The sequence below is a fragment of the Branchiostoma floridae genome, chromosome 15 (assembly GCF_000003815.2).
Source record: "Branchiostoma floridae strain S238N-H82 chromosome 15, Bfl_VNyyK, whole genome shotgun sequence".
NCBI classification, from domain to species: domain Eukaryota; kingdom Metazoa; phylum Chordata; class Leptocardii; order Amphioxiformes; family Branchiostomatidae; genus Branchiostoma; species Branchiostoma floridae.
The window spans coordinates 18,851,491-18,877,081 of NC_049993.1; the positions used below are offsets into that span (position 1 = coordinate 18,851,491).

Here is a 25,591-nt window from a genome sequence, read left to right on the forward strand (position 1 = left end):
AAGCACATGTACATTTCTACATTGTATGTATATCATTTGGCATGTCTATTCCTGTCTGCTATATAATTGTTCTGGACTAAGAATGTGTATCATTTTTATTTTTGTTGGGCATTTTAAATTTAGTTCATCATGATACGTGTATTTATTTTTACTGTTAGTGCATAATTTATAATGTTAATCCATGAAATGGGAGAAATATAAGGATGCAGGTGTTTTAGTTCTATTTTATTTTATTTTAGTTATTTTGCTCATCAATATCATTATGTATGTAATTATTTGTAAAAAAACTCTGCCAAGTTTGTTTGAACTCCAAAATTTGTGTGGATTTTTTTCACACCCAAATATTTGCTTTGAATTATGCGATATAGTTACATTGGCATTACTTTTGGCCAATGCTTCCATCAGGCAACAACATAGGCAGAAATGGTACCTAAGGTGGCTCACATTTTAGCATGCAATTGGTTTTGAGAGCTCAGGGGCCTTACTATGTGTACTTCACCTTTGAATAATGTATATTTAACTACTGCTTCACTGTCAACTTTTTGTGGGTTAAGAGTGTAATTCACAGTATGTACATTTTGAAGGGTTACATCAGCAATAAAAATAAAAACAGAGGAATTATCTGTGTGAAGTTATTTATTTTGGTTTTCTTTGTTAGGACTGTATACATACTGCATTAGAGAGTTCTTCCCTTTTAAGCAGTGCTTCTTGTTTCTTACCCTCAAAACGATTCAAAAAGATGGAATGTTACATTGAATCCAACGTTTCACCATGCACTTGGCCTTACAACGGTCTATTAGCGCTGCCCAGGGTAATAAATTCAGAATGCAGTATTTGCCATGAGAGTTTGCGTGCACTTGAAAGCGCCCCCATGCGGATGAAGAAATTATAGTCACGTCACACTCACTCACTCACTCACTCATGGCCCGTAACCTCAGTGGTCGTAGGGGCTCACGTCACAACAGATGCGATACTCCCGGGCATTTCAAATCCAACAGGGCAAACTTCACATTCAAATTCATATGTTAACATTCATGAAATGATATGGATACTTCTATGGCTTCTTGTGATCCTAACTGTAGAGTGTTATTAAAGTTGCCTGGCGTCCTGTCCTTGGTGCTGAACGCCATCCACACACAAGAAAACACACCTGTCCTTGGTGCTGAACGCCATCCACACACAAGAAAACACACCTGTCCTTGGTGCTGAACACCATCCACACACAAGAAAACACACCTGTCCTTGGTGCTGAACGCCATCCACACAAGAAAACACACCTGTCCTTGGTGCTGAACACCTCCAGCCTTCAATAATCACCAGAGTTAAGCCGAAAAGAGAGATACCTGATTCCTAGGTTGCAGTACCTTCACCCTACGTTGAGTGGCGCTTTATTGGTACCGTGTCACAGTCAGGTGCACCTTGATTGTTAAACGCTGGGCAGAAGTGACTGCAGTACCTTCACCCGTCACTTGGCGGCGCTTTATGGGCGCCGTGCCGGCCAGATGTAGCCTCTTTGTGACGAGGAATGGAAATGACTTTGAGGTACGAGGCGGGATTGGGAATAAGATAGCCGAATAGACGAATAAAACTTCTGTTCCTTGCTCCAAAGGGCAGTTTCAAAATCTATAACGTTAAGCGTTGTTGTGAAATTTCCACTGTATTCCCGACCAAAAACGAGTAGTGGAAATATTGTACGTTTAGCAACAGTGTAACTGTTGTATTGTAGAGCATAATAGCTCATACTATTACATAGATGGTGTTTGTCGTGTTCACATATAGCTTTGCTCTCAGGCCGTCTCCATTTGAGGAGATCCACTCCTCAGCTGTCCGACTGACATACTGCGACACTGTTGGAATGTCAGGTGTCAAAGTAGGAGGTCAAAGGTCAAAAAGCTTGCCATGTGAATGTAATACCTCGTGAATGAGTTGCCGGACGCGAGAGTTTCATGTCCTCTTCTTCTCGTGTCTTTAATGAATGACGATAAAAAGACGGCTGCTTTTCTCGACCTGCGAAAGGGTATGTTGATTGTTGAAGGTTCTGCGCGATGCTGATATAACGTATCAAAATTTAACCCAACTTTCAAATGTTTGTTCTAGACAGTTCGCTAAATGTTCTGTGTTTATGTTAGAAAAAGAAAGGCCGTTGCTGTCGCTTTCACTTCCAACTAAACATAGCATTCTGCGTGTGCAGCAGTAGTCAGACCTTACAGTGTGGTTTTGTACAGCCCCTCCAGACTGGGCTGACCTCTGCAGAGCCACACACATGTGGGAGGAGTCTGGTTTCTGTGCAAACTCAGGCGAGACCAGCCCTGGGGATAGGAGGGTGGATGTGGTCTGGGGAAGTCTCAGATATTATATGATCATAGAAATACAGTATGAATATGGTAGTGTTTTAGCCCATTCTTCATCCAGTTTAGTTTATAGTCCTTCTCACAGCATATCGCAAGACTTCACCAGTAGGCAGACCTTACAGTCGGGTTTTGTGCAGCCCCTCCAGACTGGGCTGACCTCTGCAGAGCCACACATATGGAAGGAGTCTGGTTTCTGTGCAAACTCAGGCGAGACCAGTCCTGGGGGAGGGGGGGTGGATGGCTTCAGGTGGTTAGTTTTTGAAGAAGACTACTCAAGAACTGAATGGTCATAATCAAACCCCTCCTATTGGTTAGGGATGGTACTTCAGAATAATTACAGCTGGTTTATACTTGTTTATAAGCAACGTTGCCTGAGAGACTGTATTATGTATTTGTCACATTTCCGAATAGACAAATAAGTTGTGTAACTTAGAAAATAAGGTAACTGGCTGGTATGTGCAACATTTGCAACAAGAAAACTTCTTTTTCCTTTTTAATTTTTCAAAAGTAAAGGTTTTTTCGTGTACAAGACATTATTTATTGGTGTTTGTAACCATTTGCTTGTTCATGACAGTTTCATCTTGATGATTGCACACCTATGATATATAAAAACATTGTTATGTGAAGCCACACTAGATGACATCCGCATAATACTTTGGACCCATGACACATATCGGTTCTTGGCACTGTAGCGATATCACCATGTCCCTATCGCTGTAGAATTTTTTCATTTTTTCAAATCTTGATTTCAGTACTAGTATATACAACAAACAGGTGGTCTGTACATCTGTTCAATACATACAAGTTCATCAAGTGGTGTATTTGAAAAGAGGTATGTCAAGACTCTTGTGCACCTGTTGTAAGTTACATTAATTACATGTTATTTTGTTGTTCCTGTCCAGAATGGACACGACGCTTGTGGATTTCTCGGACATGAGGTGGCAGCGAGGAGACTTGAGCTTCATCTTCAACGGACATCTCAGACCCAACGTCTCCTTGGTCGTCCTCGACAACGAACGTAAGGTGTTCCAAAGAATACGATGTGAGGTAAGCATTGATGTCCTTCTTAACACACTCCTTTGAAGATTTCCTTGATCTACCACGACCACTGTTGCCTGGTAACTGTAATTTGGCGATGGTGCTGATGCAGCCACTGGCTTGTTCAACATGTCCATACCACTGGAGTCAGCGTAACATGGATGGTGTTCAGCACTAAGGACAGGTATATTTACCTGTGTGTGGATGGTGTTCAGCACCAGGGACAGGTGTGTTTACCTATTTGTGAATTGTGTTCAGCACCAGGGACATGTGGGTTTACCTGTGTGTGGATGGTGTTCAGCACCAGGGACAAGTGTGTTTACCTGTGTGTGGATGGTGTTCAGCACCAGGGACAGGTGTGTTTACCTATGTGTGAATTGTGTTCAGCACCAGGGACATGTGTGTTTACCTGTGTGTGGATTGTGTTCAGCACCAGGGACAGGTATGTTTACCCGTGTGTGGATGGTGTTCAGCACCAAGGACAGGTGCGTTTACCTGTGTGTGGATGGTGTTCAGCACCAAGGACAGGTGTGTTTACTTGTGTGTTGGTGGTATTCAGCACCAGGGACAGTTGTGTTTACTAGTTTGTGGATTGTGTTCAGCACCAGGGACAGATGTTTTTATCTGTGTGTGGATGGTGTTCAGCACCAAGGACAGATATGTTTGTGTATGTGTTGATTGCATTCAACAATGTCCCATAGAGTAACACACCAGCTACACATGCACACAGATACAGGAGACCACTTAGCCAAGACACAGTTGAGTTTCCCTCAGCATTTAGCATTTATTGAAGATGCGATCATGGTACATCACACGGACAAGCCAGGCAGCAAGGGGTGCTGTGGCTGTCCCATGAAATGTACAGACAAGAACACAAACTAAAGCAGGCATGATCATTAAGTACACCATAAGTGAGCTTAACTTGCGAAAATACTGTGAATTTCTGCTACACTTTGGACGTTGCAAGATGTCAGTCCTGTGTCTAATATTTGTGATATAATTTCAGGGGAGTTCTATCACATTACTGCAAATATACATATAGGAACTAGCTATGATATATACCAACCTAGCATGCTACCATGCTACTTTTCTCATTTTTTTAAATTGTATGTTAGCTTAAGTATCTTATATAAGTCACTTAATTAAGACCTACTAGACTATTTATTATAACAGTCATTACAATTATCAATTTCATGCAAAACCATATGATGGTGATACAACCAGTCAACCAGTAACATACAACAGATATTATGAGTAAGTTACATTTAGTGAAAATGCTTTGAATATATGCTTGTTTGCTCCAGTTTGGACATGGCAAGACATTAGTACTGTGTCTAAAAAAGGAGTCTGTTTTGAACAAGCTCTTTCCCATGACTATAGTTTATATATTATATTATCAACTCCTTTCACCAGCAATTCCTTTCACCAGGAGTATGGTTTTGACATTATTCTATTTTTCATGCAATTACATGTAATCTAACCATATGTACATTAACTCATCAATTAGTTACTACTAGATTATCCATTATTAATGTTGAAATTATTTTACAATTTTTATAGTGAATTTGCAACTATAAGAAGTCTTAATTTCAGCAAAGTAACCCTTTAAGTTTACTGTAAATTTCAGTAATTATTACTAATAATCAAAATGGTTCTATACCCTATTCAAAATGGTTCATCCCTACATTTGGTAAGAGCTTAAGCTTACTGAAATCTATAAAATCTTATTAAGATTACTTATTCCACACCGCAGTTTGTAACATATTTTGTATAATTTGCGTATAAATATCATAGCAGATATACAATATTGTTGACTTACAAGAAAAGGATCCATGAAATAACACTTCAGCTTTATGGAGTTAAGTAGAACCTTCAGCCAAGTCTCTTGGTCACAATTTATGTTTCTTCAAATATATTTATATTATCATAATTACTGGAGGTATGATAAATATATTTCTAAGTTTCTATTGGGTTGGGGTGGCTATGTCATAATTTGTTTGTCTCTAATATCTTCCTGTGTGGTGACTATATTTGGTGATACTTAAAATACATTGTGTTTTTTTTTTCATTTATAGGAAACCTTTTTATTCTCAAGTCCTCCATTTCAGTAATCTGGTGTGCTTTACTGGCTATAGGTATTTGGAGTCCTACTCAGGGCCAGTCATTGTTTTCAGAGAGTTAATCCTTAAAGCAATGGTTTAACTTAGGTCTTATCTAATGGTGTTGTAAGTACTGAGGCAGCAGGGATGTGTAGGTGTGCTGCTGCTGACCACTGGGGTTCCTCAGGGGTTCATAGTGGTTTGGTCTAGCAGCTGTGCTAACCTGTCTGTTCTCATATTTGTGGCACTGAGGGCCTTGTCTTGCTTGTGGACGGGCACCATTTTCAGGGCCCTGGGAGGGGGATGGAACCTCATATCCATTGTTAAAGCTGCCAAGATACTGTATGTTGCCTGCACCTTGGTATGGGCTTTCCCGTTGGTTGATTTCTGGTATGGTGTCATACACTGGGTCATCAGTTGGAACATTATAGACATGCTGGCTGTTAACTACATACCAGAATGGGACATTTGGGATTGACTGTTTATGTTTGTATGCCCCCTTATCTGAACATGACCATTGGACTTGCCTGTGGGGTTTTGGTTACTGGGGCCAGCACTAGAGGCTAGCGCATAAGTACGCTCCCTTTCCTTCCTCTTATATATGCACCTCTGAGTCACTGCAAAGGCAATAGCAGAAATGATAAATATTCCAAGAACAACAAACAGAGTAGCAAGCACAGGCATGGGCAAGGAGATGGCACTGATATTAGGGCCCGGGTTGCTTTCTGTTGTTGTAGTCTCCTCACAGATCATGTCTTCAGGATTTACATCTGAAATGTTTTGCCCTGCAAGGTTAGCAGGACCAGCACATCTGATCTGGTCTTCAAATGGGTAAGACCCGTTCATCTTCTCTCTAAAGGGAAGCATCTTACAGTCACACTGCCAGGGGTTGTTGTCAATCCTAACACTTGGACCATAATATAACCAAGTGTAATATTCCCTAGCTGGTACAGAGGCCAGTATGTCATATGCCATTACTGGGAGTGTCTCCATTGTGTTATAGTTTAATTTAAGTTCTGACAGCACTGAAGTATTCAAATTTGATAAGGCTTCTAAAGGGAAAGTGCTGATGTTATTATAACTAAGTCCCAGTTCTTCAAGGTGAAGTAGATTCCCAAATGTGTCAGCAGATATGTTTCTGATGTTGTTGTTGGCAAGATTTAGAATTCTAAGCTGTGTTGTGCCATTGAAGGTGCCTGCCTCGATACTGTGGATGTCATTTCTGCCAAGGTTAAGCCTCTCTAGATTATCAAGTCCCACAAATATGTCAGCTGGGAGAGTAGTAAACTGGTTAGAGGAAAGAGACAAGGTTTTTAGGTTCACAAGTCCCACAAATATGTCAGCTGGGAGAGTAGTTAACCGGTTATAGGAAAGAGACAAGGATTGTAGGTTCACAAGTCCCACAAATATGTCAGCTGGGAGAGTAGTTAACCGGTTATAGGAAAGAGACAAGGTTTGTAGGTTCCCAAGTCCCACAAATATGTCGGCTGGGATGGTTCTGATGTTGTTGTTTTCAAGATTTAGAATTCTAAGCTTTGTTGTGTCATTGAAGGTACCTGCCTCGATACTGTGTATGTCATTTCTGTCAAGGTAAAGCCTCTCTAGATTACCAAGTCCCACAAATATGTCAGCTGGGAGAGTAGTTAACTGGTTTAAGGAAAGCCACAAGGTTTGTAGATTACCAAGTCCCACAAATATGTCAGCTGGGAGAGAAGTTAACTGGTTCCAGTTAAGATTCAAGGTTTGTAGGTTCCCAAGTCCCACAAATATGTCAGCTGGGAGAGTAGTAAACTGGTTTGACCTAAGATCCAAGGTTAGTAGGTTCCCAAGTCCCACAAATATGTCAGCTGGGAGAGTAGTGAACTGGTTTAAGGAAAGCTCCAAGGTTTGTAGGTTCCTAAGTCCCACAAATATGTCAGCTGGGAGAGTAGTTAAGTGGTTATGGTTAAGATACAAGCGATGCAGATTACCAAGTTCCACAAATGTGTCAGCTGGGAGAGTAGTTAACTGGTTTGACGAAAGATACAAGATTCGTAGGTTACTGAGTCCCACAAATAAGTCAGCTGAAAGATTAGTTAACTTGTTATTGAACAGGTACAGTTGAGTTAGTCTGGTTAAGTTGTAGAATGTTTTGTTTTGGATCATGGAGATCTGATTGGAATGAAGATCTAACATTATCAAGCTCCTGTACCTTGAGAAATCAGACTGACTTATGTTTGTGATGGTATTCTTCCGTAAGTGAAGCCAAGTGATGTCTGTAGGCAGGTCCTGAGGAACACTGGTGAGGCCTCTGAAGCCGCATTGACAGTATGATGAACAGCTGCTGCTGCAGGCTGCGGTCGGTCCAGCTTCCTGCAGGATGATCAGCAGAAGAACCAGCATCCTCCTCGCTTTGTTGGACATACTGGCCAAGGTGTAGCCTTATGATATCATAACAGAGATAGGATGATTTACATATTTTTTTTTATTTATTTATTATCTTATTCAGCTAATATAGTATATTTTGTATTAGTCAAGTAGCGCATTGCTAAATATAAAGCCTTTTACTCAAAACATGAAGATAAGAGTAAAGAAAAAAAAAGTTCCCAATCCGTATTTGCAGGATTTACAATGAAGCCAGTTTGGGAAAACTCAAGGTTTCAAAAGGGTGAGATTAATATTCAAGAGCAAGATAACAGTACTGGAATAACGTTTCACAGTTCTTTCACAGTCCAAACGTCTTTATCAGGTACCAAATTTAAGATTTGTTGGTTCTGTGGGTATAGGATATCCACGGCATCACCATATATCGACCTAGCATGCGAAAAAACATTAGCATCACGCAAAAATAAACAGATCTTTCTGCACGCCACACCGTACGCTGTTTGTTCGAAACTTCCAATCCGGCCGCTGATTGGCCCCCGACAAATCAGGCAAGCTTATTAATATTCATAAGTAAGGCACCCCTAATACCCGTTGTCTGTGGCTTAATTGTCAGGGGTGATATTGCAAGGCATTGCCGCGATAGTCAACCCTGAGTGGGCGGGTGGGTCAGAACTAATGTTGAAAATTTTTCGTCATTTGGCAACGATATTGGGTTGCGGAACTCTAGTTCAAAGTGTGCTTCACTAAATGTAGCTAATTTTTAACATTTTCAACATTTAAAAATACAAGTGGGTAAGATTGAAAAAGATTGTACCACCTGCCAAATTGAAAGACTCAGCAATTTTGTTACTTAAAACAAACTTCTATGCAGCCATGAGTTACCAGTGCATGTAATGTGTAGTCAACATTAATTTCATTAAAGGGACATATTGTGAAAAATAATGTCACTATATTTGGTCATTTTTCATTACACTGCACAGCAATATTTACAACGTATGGATACGACTTTGCTGTGCCATGAGGACATCTTGAAATATGCGCACTTCCCTCCAAACGCTTGAGGTCTCAAAACACAGTTTTTCGCCTATGGGGATTTACATGGTTAAAGACCCCAAAGTGAGGTGGTTCGACGACTCAAACCTATAGTAAGGTGCAGATACAATTTACGTGAATTTAGTATGTTGAAGTTGAGGGTACTGTCAAGCTACAAAATATCTGAAAATGAGCATAGATTTGCTGGCTCGTTTTTCTATAAAAGACACTTTGATTTGACCCCCAGCGGAGATCATGGAACTGCAGGTGGCGAACAGTAAGTGCCAGTAACCGTATCAAGGCGCAAATTCCTGCCGGCCGAAAAAGCAACGTAATCCAACTTATACAGTATGAACACCGAATGTATTCCTCTACCATTCACCACAGATTCCACCTCGCTGTCGTGCACGGAAGAATAAATATGGCCTTTGCAACTACTGCGGTGCACTATTTTAACCCGAACTACTTTGGGGGACGGGGGTCGCGGATGAATACTGTGTTTTGAGACCTTATTGAGTTGCCCGCCATTTTATCCAACTTTCTGACGAACCAAGGCACGCTCTAGAACGTGTTCGGTGGTTCGCTCGAATCGTTACTGAAGTTTGTTGAAAGTCCCTGCAAAGCTCCGAAGATCTGCGACCCCAACGGTCGTTTCGGATATCTAGGACTGACTTACTTCCGGGTATGCTACCCGGAAGTAAATAAATTTGGTCGCATCTTACTTTGGCGCGGTTAATTAGCGCTAGAAAGCTTATAAAATGACGCAGATGAGTTGGAAATAAGTCAATTTGACTTAAGATTTTAAAGTTCAGAACATTTGAAATTTTGGCGCCATAACTTTACAATATATCCCTTTAAGGTCCCAGTCATACACTAACTTCAAGTTGTTAAAAGTCAATTGTGAGTGGTCAGAAAAAGCATAATGAATCTAAAATATGTAAATAAAATGAGTAATGACTGCCAAAACACTTAATGGGTAAATATGCATAAAATAACTGTTGGTACATATTAACCTTATACCAAAATGCACATAAGGGCCTTAATTGCATAACTGATATGACAATGCCAACTCTTATGTGGTGCATGATGGGAATTTTAAAAAATGTAAGTGTGCAAGGAATTTAATCACCATGCTTTAAGGAGGTATGTCCAGAAATGGGGTAAATGTACGAAGTTAGTGTGTACGAAGTTGTACGAACTTGTACGAAGTTAAAGGTAGATATAGACCGTAATCGGTAAACTTCGGAAGTTTTAGGTGACGTCATCTAACTTCGTACAGGTAGGCAGGGTTGGTGTACGATGTACTATGTACGGAGTTAACAAATCTAACTTCGTAAAGGCAGGCAGGGTTGATGTACGATGTACGAAGTTTTAGGTGACGTCATCTAACTTCGTACAGGTAGGCAGGGTTGGTGTACGATGTACTATGTACGGAGTTAACAAATCTAACTTCGTAAAGGCAGGCAGGGTTGATGTACGATGTACGATGTACGAACTTAACAAATCTAACTTCGTACAGGTAGGCAGGGTTGGTGTACGATGTTAGAGTCGAATTAAAAAAAATGAGAGGTCTTATTAAAACACCATATTGAACGATGAAAAAATTACAAACTGTGATAAATAAGACCTATATCTATGTTCATCAAGTGCATTGAAGAATGGTGATCACGTCAGAAATACAAAGTTGACAGTTCTAAGACCGTGAAAAAATTACAAACTGTGATAAATAAGACCTATATCTATGTTCATCAAGTGCATTGAAGAATGGTGATCACGTCAGAAATACAAAGTTGACAGTTCTAAGACCGTACAGAAGGCACTTGAATAAGTTTTAAATAATAAAAAATAACAAAATTTAGAATGATGGAAATAGTTCCCATAAATGTTATCGTTCTCACTAAGGCATAATGGTCAGGTATACAACAGTCACAAAAATGCTACCTAATGTTAGTAAAAAAAAATGATCTTTACTAAAACTCATTTCATATAAGTTATTCTATAGGAACCTCTTACTTTTATGAGATGGTTGATTCTAACGTTATCTGGCCTAACACCACTGTTTGTTACCAATAGGGGTGTCAGGCAGGAGTGTAAACTAAGCCCTAGACTTTTTAATATTTTTATAAACGATCTAGTTCACGAGTTAGATGATACAGATTGTTCTCCACCCGCACTCAATAATTGGTGATCGATGATGTGCTTAACGCGTGGCTGACCATGTGCGATAGGTGAAAGTAGAATAGAATACTGCGTACGGAGTTAGCATAACCCACAGCATAGTCAAAACATCACCAGGCCCGACCCATATACGAAGATAGCATAACTCACAACAAAGTCAAAACATCTTAACTGCGTACATCTTACTTCGTACATTAGGCCCGCCCCATGTACGAACTTAGCATAACCCACAAAATAGAAAACATTTTAACTTCGTACATTAGGTCCGCCCCATGTACGAACTTAGCATAACCCACAAAATAGAAAACATTTTAACTTCGTACATCGTACTTCGTACATTAGGTCCGCCCCATGTACGAACTTAGCATAACCCACAAAATAGAAAACATTTTAACTTCGTACATCGTACTTCGTACATTAGCTCCGCCCCGTGTACGAACTTAGCGTAGCTACGTCACAGATAATTGTCAACGTTTCCCGAACTTTGCCGACAGCGGTTGTCGGAAGTTGTCGGAAGATAGAAGTTGTCGGAAATTACGTGTGACGTAGGCTGATCCGAACTTCGTACATTTCACCCATTTCTGGACATGTATGGCTTTAAGATATACGAAAGCACTATTATTAAATATTTCATGACAATATCAAAGTCAATTCAATATTTATGTAAAAAAGAGAGAATCTCAGTAAGCTGGCTGAAAAGATTGGAGAACATTCAGATTGAAGAAGGAATGTAGGACTGATACTAATATGGTAATTGTCTTGTTAATATGTTAACACAATTTTATTTACCCAAGAAATCGTCTTTCTAGTATTAGTATTAGGCTTGTATAAGTGGAAATCCTGGAAAGTTTGTGTGAGATTTTTTAACTTGTCGATGAGTGAAGAAAGGCTGATATCAGAAGTTGACAGTGCCAATTAACCAAGTTCCTCCTGACATATTCCTGTTTGACATTTCCTCGTCGCCATTTTGCGATGACGTATGAAGATTGATCAGACGGTTCTTCCCACAATTTTTCCTGTCATGGACAAAGAAATACCTGTACACTGCATCATGTAGGGTAACAGAGAAGGGGTTGATTTACTCACCTTAGTATGGTTGGTATCAATATACTTGTTTTCAGTCTGCGAACGCCTTTAATGTTTCAGAGGGTCCTTCAACTCAGCGCTGAGGTGGCTGGACTACCTGAGGTTACATAGAGACACTGGGTTCAGTTGACAGTGCCTATATGTTACATGCCCACATGTACAGGTGATACATGTGTGCCATAATGAGTTACATAACAAAATTTTTTGCAAGTACGGGGTTTACTATTTCTTAAATGGTGCTTTAGTTTGCCTTCAGCTGTGGCATTTTGTGTAATGTGTAAATTTTGTCACAATACATTATTATTAATATGCATACTCAAAAAAATTAACACCAATCATTTATAGGAACAAAATTGTGAAACATTTCTTTGGCAGTGCCATTTTTAAAATGGAAGATTCATGGGGCCTCTAAACTTTCAGGTAACTTTCTGCATCTAAACTCAAATATAACTATCAGTGGTAAACCTTTCTTTTCACAAGTATTTCTTAGTAGGGGGGTCATATTTGTAAACGACATATTAGACTCAGAAAAAAACTTCTTATCATATGTTAATTTTGTTACAAAATTTGGAGTAGTGTGTCCTGAATTTAAATAAATTTCTGCTATTCCCCCATTTTGGAAGGCTAAGATGAAACTGAATTCTCCAAGTTTGGGTGTCTGTCTTCCTGTATGTAGAAACATAGGCTGGCTTCATAACTGTAATAGTAATAAGTTTCTGTATTTATTCTCCATGAACGAAGCCAGTCTATGGGGCTCATCTGAAAGAATTAAACTTTCTTGGGAAGAGTATTTTGACACCCCACTACCATGGCAAAATATATAGTTTACCTTATAAACTTTCGATTGATTCATATACTCGAATATTTCAATATAAACTACTATTTAAATTTTTACCTTGCAATAAAATATTATATTTATGGGGTCTGATAGACTCCCCATTATGTAGCCTCTGTAACGAGGAAGAAGAAACAGTCGTCCACCTTTTTTGGGATTGTTGTGTAACTTCAAATTTTTGGCGTCAGGTGGACGAATGGTTTTTCAATATAAATGATACTCATTTGCATATTAATGCACTCAGTATAATTTTCGGTATTTCTAGTGATCGTTGCTCCGTTCTGTTGAATCTTATCCTGCTTTTAGGCAAAATATTTGTTTTCAAAAATCGTAAGCATTCTTTGAATTTGTTTGCTTTCATATCCTATGTTTCATACTTTTATAAATTAGAAATAAACATAGCAATCCGGCAAGGCAAACTGCATAAACACAGGGGGAAGTGGGGAAACTTAAATAAATTATTTTCTGTTAGAACCTGATATCTTAAATAAATGTATAACGGGGGCCGCCCTAAGACGGTCCCCGTCGTAAGATGGTACGGTTTTTTTTGCTGATCTTATTATCCATAAGTACACCGTGTTAGTTGTCACTGACTATGCTGATTACAAAGGTAAACAAGTGACCGTAGGTAACATACAGTGTAGTCTGTGACGTCGGTCTGGTATATGTTGGTTGTTTTGTCTTCTTTGGTGTGTGACGTTGTGCTTATATCCTATATGATTCTTTTCATGGTGTTAGATATATCGTTGTATCTAAAGTTGCTTAATATTTCTGTGTCATGTGAATCTTACTAAACAGGTACGGATTGTGAGATAACATGTGGCCAAATTCTAAAAGATATGGTGACGATAAGTAACCGGATGGTCTAATACACAGGCACATTCACACACAGACACACCTACAAGACCGACAGACAGACTGATAAACGCACCAAGTATTAACATGTTTCTGTTCTGGACACAATAAGTGTGAAGCACGGAATAGGACCTTGATGTTTCTTAGTCGAAGTCCGGGAATATGATATGGCTAAACTTCATTTGGGACGAGAATTCTTACACGCTTCATTGCAAACGGCGACAGGCATTTGATTGACAGGGTCATTAGTGGAACATTAGATGTCGGTTCCCATGTCCCACATACGATAACACACAGCTGTTGATGATGAACTGTGCGATAAGTTTTTAACTACTGTGAAGCCATAAGGTAGCATGACACAGTGTTAATGGGTGAATCCCGGGGTCCATGATGCTGGTACATAAAGTAGGACGGATAAACTTGTTGAATGAGAGGTAGAAAGTAAAGGCGCGTAAAATTGATGCACATATCGCGCATCTGCTTGACTATACCCATTTACCGCAACGGGCACCATATGCAGACATGGGCCAATACACTGTGAAACGTACAATTTGCAGGGGTGATTTCTGAAATTATTACATACATAATACAAACAGCTGCCGAAAAAATTAAACACCTTGCATATATATAATCGTCCAACTATGTGCAGAGAACCTGCCAAACCACAAACGTATGCAACAACGGGAACATGCAGATACAGATGCGAACGCGCGTTACATTGACGACCAGAGAACATCACGCATCTGCTTGCAATATCTCAATTACAGCATGACCCATATACAGGGGATCTGGACTAATACACCGGAAGATGAACATTTTGTAGGGGTGTTATTTTTATTACATCCGTAATAAAACCAACTACCGCAACAAAAAAAACAAAAAAACAACGTGCATCATCGTCAACCTCAGTGCAGAGGCTCTGCCAAACAACGTAGGTATGGGACAACGGGAACATGCAAATACAGATGCGAACGCGAATAACTTTTACGATCAGATAAAACCACGCATCTGCTTGACAATATCAGATTACATCATGACCCACATGCAGAGGACCTGGACCAAAACACCGCAAGAAGAACAAATTGTAGGGGTGCTATTTTTATAACATCCATAACAAAACCACCTGCCGCAAAAAAAAATCACGTGCATCATCGTCAACCTCAGTACAGAGGACCTGCCAAACCACATAGAATTCAGACAATGGGAACATATAGATACAGCTGCGAACGCGCGAAAACCAGACAAAACTAAAAGTCTGTCGACCAGAGGTTCTGGTCACAGACTAATAAACCAAGTCCATGTACACAGCTTTAATTTGCATTCCAAGTATACTTTAATATATTTACTTCATGTTTTTTTTTTTAAGAGCAGAATTCTAACAGTAATGTTGACAGTGCTGAATCACTGCGGTCACAGGCCTCTGCATATTGGCGGCTCGTGTAGCTAACTATACGAACTCATCCAAGCAGTCACACAACTGCATGATACACATAAATAAAGCTCCATAAAACACTATGAATATGGGTCTTCAAATGTTTGTTGAGTAGAAAACCAACCAAAAGGAAGCGACATAAACATTGTCACCATTGTACTCCCAAGGGAGTGTGGCCGTGAAGGTGGCAGACTAGAGAACGCTCCAAAGATTTATTTGACTGTAACAAATGATTCGTGCTGTCTATGAAAATAGACTTGACAGAGAGATGTAGATGATATTTTCATATAATCAGACAGAGTTTTGTTGATGTTGGCGGTGTCTTTTTTTCGTAATGTTTTTTTTAGTCGGGCATTCACAATCAGTGCATTCAGCCCATTGCCCGTAAAACATCAGCTGGATTGTTCTAGGTACAGCCTTCCTCATGTGAGACAAGAGGTACATACAGTCACGATTTTACTGTCAAAAGAAAGCTAAAATATCATACTATTAATTTTTTTCTGTGTACTTAGATTTACCACTTATTTCTGAAGAGAGCAAAATTTAAAAAAAAGCGTACCGAGTTAGGCACACTGTCCAGCGTAGTACAAAATTGGAAGGTTACATACACGAAATTGTCTCTCAGTGTTTGCCGCTTGTAACACGCAGCGCGAAAGGTTCATGAACCACATGAATGCATTTCTTATTCAAGTATGTTGTTCAAATCTATGAGTAAAAAATTCAGTCATCAAAATTTGACCACTCTCAGGCATCTAGCGATGGAGCGCCATGAGTTTGAGGGCAAGAAAAAGCGTACCGTGTTGCAAGGGGCACCTCCCGTTAGTAATGTTGTTGAATGAATATGGGCAAAGGGGTTTAGGACAAACATTAACTGTTGTTACTGGTTTTTGCTTTTATTTCCTGGTTTTTACATGTGCTTTGTTAACGTATTTGTAGCTGCCATGCTTTCTTTTTGTTGTTTGTTTTGCAAAAAGTAATAAAGAAGGATTAAAAAAAAATTTCAGGTAACACCACAGATGTATGTAATATGTATGTAATGTATATAGATGGCATATTAAGTTCCAACATTACGCTGCATTGTCGTTGCACATAATGAAATCATTACAAACTTACGAGTGACCGTGCAGCTCATTCTGCATGGTCCCAAACCATTTACCATAGGACCACTCACTGCACGATCCCACAAACCTTTGGGTGCTTGTGGTAATTATAGCCCTAATCTTGTAATTGTTAGCCTGGAGTCCAGCATTGTTCGTTTTGTTCCGCTCCCAAATTAGGCAGGACTCCAGGCTAGTAATTGTTTCCTCTTTGTCAGGTTAACACAAGCACTATTTGACCAGCCGCCACGCCATGCCGAGAGTTCTATGCAGTTTTCTTTTCCTTCCGCGAGAGAAAGTAGTCCGTTCCATGACTCCGGGTGTCAACACCCCTCACAAGAAAGCTTGTCGCTGGAGTATACAACTGCGTATCTTCTTGATTTCTTATCATTCACAATATTTTAGCCTCCTTTTTAGCTCATATAGATTTTTGAACCGATTGTGTATCGTTTTCCAGTCACAAATACGACCCCAAATCAGGTGACTTTCGTGTAAATTCCCCTGTTGTTTTGAACCTGTTGTAGATGTCAAACCAACAGGAAATCTCCTGCGTATGAAAGAGCAAACCTTCTAGTTTCTGAAAGTATAAGATTTATCACAGATTTTTGAGACGTAATGCATTTGCCCCGATATTCCGTGAAGTCATGACATAATTTTGACATAATAGAACGCACCGGGTTTGACGATTTAGCCACTATCCACCCGGGACAGCTCCTCTCTCCGTAAATCTTAAAGTTAATGACCGGAATTTCTTTACGGTGGTCCCTAGTTTATGAATTCCGAGTTTCAAGTCAATATACCAACCCGAAGTGATTTAAATCTAACTTCAAATTTTCTGACTGACTGCCGTAGCGAACAGCGCGCCGTTTTGAGACAGTTGTACGTTCCATGAACCCCGGGCGTCGAGACTACCTACCAAAAAGCTTGTCGCTCGAGTTTACAACTATGTACAATCAATATTTCATCACGTTTACAATTTTTAAGGTTTACATTTTACTCCTACGTAATTTTTAAACCGACTTTTACCTCTACCCGTTTGATGATATAATCTGAAATCAGTTGATTTTAGCGCAAGTTCCCCGCTGCGTTTTACCTCACAACAGATTTCAGAACGAAAGGAAATCTAGTGCGTAAAATGCACCGAAGTCTCTTCTTTCAGGTGGTATATGGCATATTATCAATTTCGAGGGCGAAAAAGGCTTAAATTTGAACCGCGCGAGGCCACCTCATCAGAGGCGTCCGAAAAGGAACGCTTCAGCGCTGGCATCAGCGCCCGTTCCACAGAGCGCACGCCGGACTCGCACCATTGTATTTACATACTAGTTACCGTAAAACTGAGACTCCATTTGCTAATTCACTCCGTCTTCACGTGTACTTTAGGCATCCTTTGAAAACACTGGAGAGATATATTGGTGCCGATACTTGTGTTAAAAGTCGATTGCACTCGAATCAACCAAACCAACGACTTGCAACATTTGGATTTGAAACAGTCAAAAAGGTGACCTCAGTAAAAGTGGAATTACAAACCTTCCCAGATTTCAAACCAACAAGATTTTCACAAGAGGTATAGTAGAAGATTCAACGATTCTGGCGCACTAGTCATTGACAAAAGAATCGAAGGCGTAATGCATTTGCCCCGATATTCAAATTCGTCGAAAATTTAGCTCATAATGGCACCACCATTTTGCCAATTTCACTGTGTAACAAATATGATCAGGAAACTAGTCATAATAGTTATAAAACCCCACAAAAATGGATCATATCGAGATTACATGATATTCCTTTATGACACATATAACACAATCTTGGTAGAAAGGTCGGGAATCAGGTCTAAAGCAGCTATAAAACTCGGATGAAATTCCATCCACCTGACGCGCTAGAAGCGTTTCCTTAGCAACGTGTTGCTAAGGACCGCGGAGCGATTCGAACTGCATAGAAAACCTGTTCGAAAACTGTTCGATTTAGGCCATGGCGTGCCGGCTGTTGACACTTGAAATCTCCTTCCAAGTATTCTAATGTATGAGTTTTTTTGATATCCTTTAAACTTAAGTAAGATTTTTGACTTGATAACAAAACAAGTTAATATCAGAATGTGGCTGACCTGTATCAACCAAGTTCCTTCTGATATGTTCCTGATATGTTCCTGTTCCACTTCCTCATTGCCATTTTGGTGTGACGTTTGAACTAAACATTTGATTGCACAATCTTGACAACTACTCTTTTGGACAAAAGATATCAAATATGATGTAGGGTCACAGAGAAGGAATTGATTGACTCACCTCAGTATGTGTAATGCCAGTATGCTTGTTTTCAGTCTGCAAACTCCTTGAAGTCTCAGTTTGTCTTAAGTGTGTCCTTCAACTCAGTGCTCAGGTGGTTGGACTACCTGAGGTTACATAGAGACACCGAGTTCAGTTGACTGTGTGTTAATGTGTTACATGCCCACAGGTGATGTGGTATTTAGATGTGGCAGTCGTCTGAGCATAATGAGTTGTTTGGGACACATTGTACAGTTAAATTTTTTGGCAAGTATATACTATTTTATATACATGCATGCTTTGGCTTACAATTTCTTGAAGGGTGCTGCAAAATGCCTTCAGTTGTAGCGCCCTGTACAAAAAGAGGTCACAGAATTATGCAAACTCCATGTTTAATGCTAATCTTTTAAGAACAATTTTGCAAAATATTTATTGTGCTGAGGGACTTTTAAATTCCCCACTATTTCCTTCAGGCTCCCACAATGCTTGTACTAGTTCTTGCCATGATTTAGTATAATAGTTGTTTCCTAGTTGACTTGTCATGTGGACAAAAGTACTATCTTAGACCTTGAACCCCCCCCCCCCCCAATAAAGCGAGCAGTTTATTATTGGACTGAGCAGAGCACTTTGGAAAAATGCTTGTAGTCTTTTACAGCTTAAACATACCTTTAAGCTAATAGTATCTGATATTTTGTGAAAAACTTCTTTGGTACTCAACATATCATATTGATCCCAGTGGGGGTCTTCGAGCCTCGTTAAAAGTAAAAAAAAATCTTCAGATGTATTGACTCTTAAGATCTTGAGATTTTTCATGAGAATCTTGAGATCATTGTATTAAGTCTCAAGATTCTTGAAAAAGATCTCAAAATTTTTTCCAGAAAGTCAGGCAGTGTAGAGGGTGCAGAAAAGTTCCAAAGCCATGACTCATTCTCATATGGACAAAAGGCTCCTGGGCGGTACCTTAAACAGACTGTTGCAAGGGTCAACGGAAGGTTACATTCATGCCTTTAAATATCAGAGTTACCAACCTAGGATTGATATATTCAAAAATTCGTACTTTACCAGAACTATCGTAGAGTGGAATTTGTTATCACCTTGAAGTACAGTAGGGGCATCTTCTCTGGGTAGTTTTAAAGAACGCTTGCAGATAGATGTGCAAAAGTTAGGTGTAATGAGTCGTTCAGTGTAGTATAACCAGCTGCTGCTGCGCCGCGTGCCTGTGAAGCTGCTGTGTAACGCCAAACAGCGGTTATACCGGCTGTATTGATACAGATTATGACAGATACATGTGCATTAAGACGCACCTATGTCAGACCAAGCCGCGTCACACATCTTCGATATAGTTAGAAAGATAAACATCACAAAATCAAATATACTTCAATCGTCCTGTCCGTGAGCTTTGACTTGATGACAAAACCGTCCTAAGGACATTTTGCTGGTTTTCAGCAGGGTTGACACCAGCAAAAGTGCTTGAGGGTCTCAATGGGCATAAATCATATTGTTTAGACCCAGACTGACAGGTCACTGATTAAATGTAGCTTACAATCGGATTTGGCTTAATTTGGCCCTTTGTTTTGTTTTTTACCACTTTATAATCGTCACTACGTTGCGTGATGAACTAATTAATCTTTTAATCGAATGATCGCTATTTTTAAGTATTTTTCACAGTGTAACTCCCCAAGTTGCCAGTTCCCTCCCCCTTTCCCAATTATACAAACTTTCCTCCTCCAGAGTGATCGGCGAACAGGCAAGCACAGAACAGACTGTTTAAGCCTTCACCAGGCCTTCCTAAGGGGGTATGGATCGTAGAAATCCGCCAAAAGGGGAATATTTAGACAGAGAGCTTTGTTCTAACATTTTTCCTGTTTGACATTTCCTTGTCGCCATTTTGTTGTGACGTATGAACCAAACATTTGATAGACCATCCGATCCAACTATTTCAGCTCACATGGACTAAATCTTCACCTGGTAACTTGTAGGGTAACAGAGAAGAAGTTGATTGACTCACCTTAGTATGGAAGGAAATCTTCAGTCTGCAAACTCCATAAAGTCGCAGAGAGGTTGTCGTAACTGTGTCTTTCAGTGTGTTCTTCAACTCTTCGCTGAGGTGGTTGGACTACCTGAGATTATTTTTATGGGTTTGGGTTTGGGCTGAAATGCCCACAGGTGATACCTGTGGTAGTTACTCGTTCCAACTGTCTGAACATAATGAGTTGTTTTTGTCTGCACTGCATGTCAGCTGCCTTGGAGTTAGTCATTTTGGAGTTAGAATAGGCCTGCCTTAAATCCCTGGCACACAGTTGGAGAGCTTTGGCCATATTTCTTGATAGCTAGAAGGTTGTAGAAGTTTACAATCGCCCTCTCAGGCTGGTAGTTGAGCGTATTCTTCGGCCGAGAATCTCCCCCTGCCAATACATTGGATGGGGCCAGTGACCTTTGAACAATTGGCTGTTCTCTGTGTATAATACTCTCCAAGCAGAGGTTAGGCTCTGGCTGTTTTTAAGGCTTTTTAGTTGTTTTTATTGGCCACGATACATCAAGAAAGAGAACAAAATAATAGCAAGGCTGATTAAAATGACAAAAAACATAAAAATAACGCCTAACCTGTGCTTGGAGAGTAACTATATGAATCATACAGTGATCGAGAAAACACGTTTGGATGTTTTACTGATGAAATTGTCATTAAGAGCTGAAAGACTCATTGGCTGCTCAATTTTCCTGACGTTCAACAGGACTGGTGTTTTTGTTACTGGGAGAATTTACCCTGGTATTGCAGCCAAATTAACACTGAGTCTCTATTTGCATGAATCATTAAAGTCTTTGTCATAAATAAAAGGTATTTTTATGTGTAATCTTTGGAGTGTATTTCTGTCTTGGACAGAACTCTTTCTGAAAACTCAATGCTTGAGAAATGTTTAATTCGTAAATGATGATTCCTGTTGGAAGAAAATTTTTGTAAATCTAACTAATATTGTAATAAGATGATTTCTGTTGTTCCTTTAAGGAGAGAACACCTGTCTGCTGAAGACCTGAAGAAGAACAAAGAGCTGCTGGACAGTCTCAGTCGAGGATTCTTTGTGGAAAACAGCTGCGATGTGAGTAACATGTGCTTAGATCTTGTCTTCCTTGTATCTGAAATAAATATAGTCTTTTTAGCTCAAGTATGCTCTTTTGGTCACTCCTACCCCGGGAGCCAGCCTTTAAGTAAGCTCTCTTGGCATGGGAAGATACTGAAGTCTCAGTGCATACTTGGCGAAAAACCTAGCCTGAGCATCCAAGCTAAGAGCAACCAAGAAAGCACTTCAATATATATCTTATTAATAAGCTACATGTAAAAAAGGCTGGCACCCAGGCTATGGCTTGGAGCAACTGAGAGGGCATTTTAAAGCTGAAAAGACTGGTACCCAAGCTATCTGGGCTGCCAAACGGTACCAAGATGTCGATAGGCATGAATGCAATGTAACAATTTAACAGCTACATTTTGTATGATAAAGAAGAAGGCAATGTTTTTGCAAATGTACAGCTACTTTAAACTACAATGTACATATTCCAATAAGAAATTGGAAGGTAGAGATTTCCACATGATAGTCTTTTTACTTGTTCTATACAATAAATAACCATAAATGGGTGCCCCCCTTTATCACCCCCCCAGCAGCCCTGTGTGAGGAGGGGGTCCATCCAGCCCCCACCCCCCTTTCCTGTCTCATGTTATAGTTAACATTAATGTGCCCCCCTTTTTCCCCCCCCCCCCCCCCCAGCAGCCCTGTGTGAGGAGGGAGTCCATCCAGCCCCCACCCCCCTCTCCTGTTAGCTGGGAGGAGTACGTCACCGCACCCTCTGGAAGGTTAGCAATAATAATAATGTTTATGACCCTTAAACAATGTCTTCTTGTGTAATCTTAAGAATGGTACTTTTATTGGGGAATGAAAAACTACATGCTCTGATGATGCACAAACTTTAGTCATCTTTGTTTTGGGTCAACATATACAGTAGCTCATCAGTGTTATGGTATGCTACTTTAAGTTTTTACACAAGGAGGAGGAAAAGCTCCTTATAGTAATACACAAGGGAAAGACTCATCAAATGTTTTACTGTGTCTTTGCATCATTCTCAACTGGGATTTTGCCCCTTTCTTGTTTAAATATTATTGTACACTTCAAACTAAAAGTTGGGTGTCTTTGCAAGTTGGTAAGCTATGCATGATTTACTGACAGTGTATATTTATTGTTGTTTGAATATCTGTAGATTGTTGCGCATTGCAACAGAGTTATACGATTAGGGATTTTGGCTCTGACTATTGATTTGTTTCTATTCTTACCTGTTGTAACAGGTGGCCACACCTGGGCAGACCTATGGTCGTCAAGGAAACCAGGAAGTCTCTCAAGGCAACTGTTGCCATGGTAACTACTTCTCTCCCGTTCTAAAACTACACAGATGTCAAAATTTTAACTCAATAGACAACAGTACAGGGACACTGTCTGAACTGCTGTGGCAGGAGATTATGAACCACAGGCTTTGCTCAATTTTGCATCTTTAAAATACATTGATTTACTTTATTTGTTCTGCTGTATAAAGACATACAGCCAGGACTACCAAACTAGCCAAAGGCTATTGAAAAGGACTTGCCAGTATCTTACTGACAGTGTGCTTTTCTTCTGTTTTCTTCAGAGTGAAGAGTTTCCTATCAGACTAGACAGGTAAGTTGGCACCTCCTCCTTATAAACCATCTCATTTATGTAAATCATAGGAAAACGTGGTGACCAAATGTGGTGCCATTGCTTAGTTTCCTTGAACTTAATGTGAATTTTTTATATTAAGTCTTCTTGATCCAGCAGAAAGTGTAGCCAGGAACCTGCCCCCCACCCCCACCCCAACACACACACACACACATCCATGTAAGCCCTCAGTGATTTGTCTAAGAATCAGCTGTGATCTTTTCCTCAGTCACCAAATTACGAAAACTGTTGGCAGCTGCTAAACAATCTTAAAGGGTTTGAAAGGCGCTGGAAGAAGGTGTTGAAGGGGACTGACAAAGTAACACTCAGGATAAGCAATTCTGTCTTTTGCAGAGTTAATTAAGATGAAGTGACCGTTACACATTTTCAGTTCAACCTAATAGTATGTGAAACTGTACAATCTCTATTTTTCTCTGACTCCTCAAGGGACTGCAGACAGGATTATTATGTGTGGGAAAGTAACCAAAGGGACCACCAAAAAAATGGCCATGTGGTCCTTATGCAAACTAAGGTAGTCTGTTACACTGGTACAAAAAGGTACTAGCCTGAGTATCAGCCTTGTTAGTTTACCAGGGCTCCCATACTCACTGCCCTGGTAAACTACATGTAACAAAGCTGATACTCAGGCTTCAAAATTAATGTACATCTATTCTAATTTAAAAAATAATAAAACCCGAATTTTCTTCTGTTGCAGAAATTCCAGTCCTCCCGACCATCACAGCGAAGATCACGTTTCAGGACTTCCAAGCGAGAGACTCCGACTTTTACCCAGAATCCTTCTTCCTCATCCCCAACAACTTCAAAGAAGACCCCAACAGGTTCCCTGACTTGTGAACACCTGTCACCCCTGTGGAGCAGTGGACCTGCCCAACATCTGCCTTCTTCTGTCTCGATCTGGACTGGTCCATGTGTGGAAAAGGGGTGGTGTGCATTTTAAATCTTACCAAAATCTACCATTTTTCAATTTCACAATTTCTAACATAAGGATCTTGAAAACATGTTATTATTATTAAGTCCACCTTTAAAATATACATACAAAATTACTGATGAAGCCAAAATGTATCCAAAATGTTTGCCAAGTTAACATGTGCAGATGTGCATTTTTAATGGCACAGAATTCTACCATTGTTTTCGGGTTGTACTAGTATTTAGAACTGTGCAAAGGTTGAATAAAAATTATGTTTCATTAACCCCTCCAGGCTGAGTTATGCTAGATCATGATGCACACTTGTGTCATGGAGGCATCCTTAGCAGATGCAGGGTTAACCACAGAGACAAGCATGACCACAAAGTGCCATGACTTTGTAGAGGAAGATATTATGTTGTACAGAATGTATGTATAACTTAGCATTAAACATTAATGTCTTAAAGGTTGATAAAAAGAGGTTTTAAAAGGGCAGGGATCAATGTTTGTGTTGTCTGTGTACAATTTGTCCCCTCAGTAGAAGGTGATTGCTGAGTCTGTGACCATGTGCATATGAAATTGGATTTGTCTAACTCTTGATTTGATATTTTGAATACGAGGCCAGACTTCAAATATGAAAAACAAAACACAATGAAATGTTTAAATATGATAGTTCTTTATTTCTGAAATTTGTTGATCTGTCAAATATTTGGCTGCTCAGTACCAAGTCAATGGTCACAGAAACTGGGTGTTTGGTGTTTGGTTAGGTTGTAGGCCGGCAACTTTCAACCTACAAAAAAATGTAATTTGTGCCTACGGTTGCCATGGTGAAATCTTCCAGGTGGTAACTATTTAATTAGATATCATGCCTTATATGAGACACAAAGATGACCTGTGTTGGAATAGATATAAGGAAGCTGCAGAGGTTTGTGGTGTTTAAGGTTCTAGTACTGTCCGAAACGAAGATGTCACTGCAGCAATAAGTCTGTATATATACTGTACATCTGTTGTATGTAAGGTTATGACAATGAAATCTAACATTTTAACTGGCTCCATATGAAACTCCATCTATATATATTACTTTATGAAGAAGTTCAAGCACATTAGGTTTTCATGTGAAAGGAATACAGTTTTGGAATTCCAAACTTTGAGGTTTATAATTGAATTATTCTATCTCCAACTAAAAGCCATCAAAATTCACCTGCATAAGTAGAAACAATGGCTTCTATCAAACACCAACTTTAGCTTGTTAAGAAAAAAGAAATACAGCAAATAAATTCCTATCACAGTGACTGAAATTATATAAAACACCTTTTTGATGAATCA

General features: G+C 39.7%; 1 protein-coding gene and 1 long non-coding RNA gene across 2 annotated transcripts in view; both read left to right on the top strand.

Annotated features, from left to right (window-relative positions):
* Positions 1-24,496, top strand: part of LOC118431621 (ankyrin repeat domain-containing protein 13C-like) — a 32,615-nt gene extending 8,119 nt beyond the window's left edge. Inside the window, exon 7 of the mRNA XM_035842863.1 lies at positions 24,056-24,496. Within this exon, the coding sequence (XP_035698756.1) occupies positions 24,056-24,195 (140 nt within the window). The 3' untranslated portion in view covers positions 24,196-24,496. The remainder of the gene's footprint in view (positions 1-24,055) is intronic.
* LOC118432285 lies at positions 1,922-22,459 on the top strand. The gene is made up of 4 exons (XR_004833049.1): positions 1,922-2,017; positions 3,254-3,398; positions 21,630-21,720; positions 22,384-22,459. It is a non-coding gene; the product is annotated as an uncharacterized LOC118432285 (long non-coding RNA).
* Positions 24,497-25,591: the final 1,095 nt, after the last annotated feature.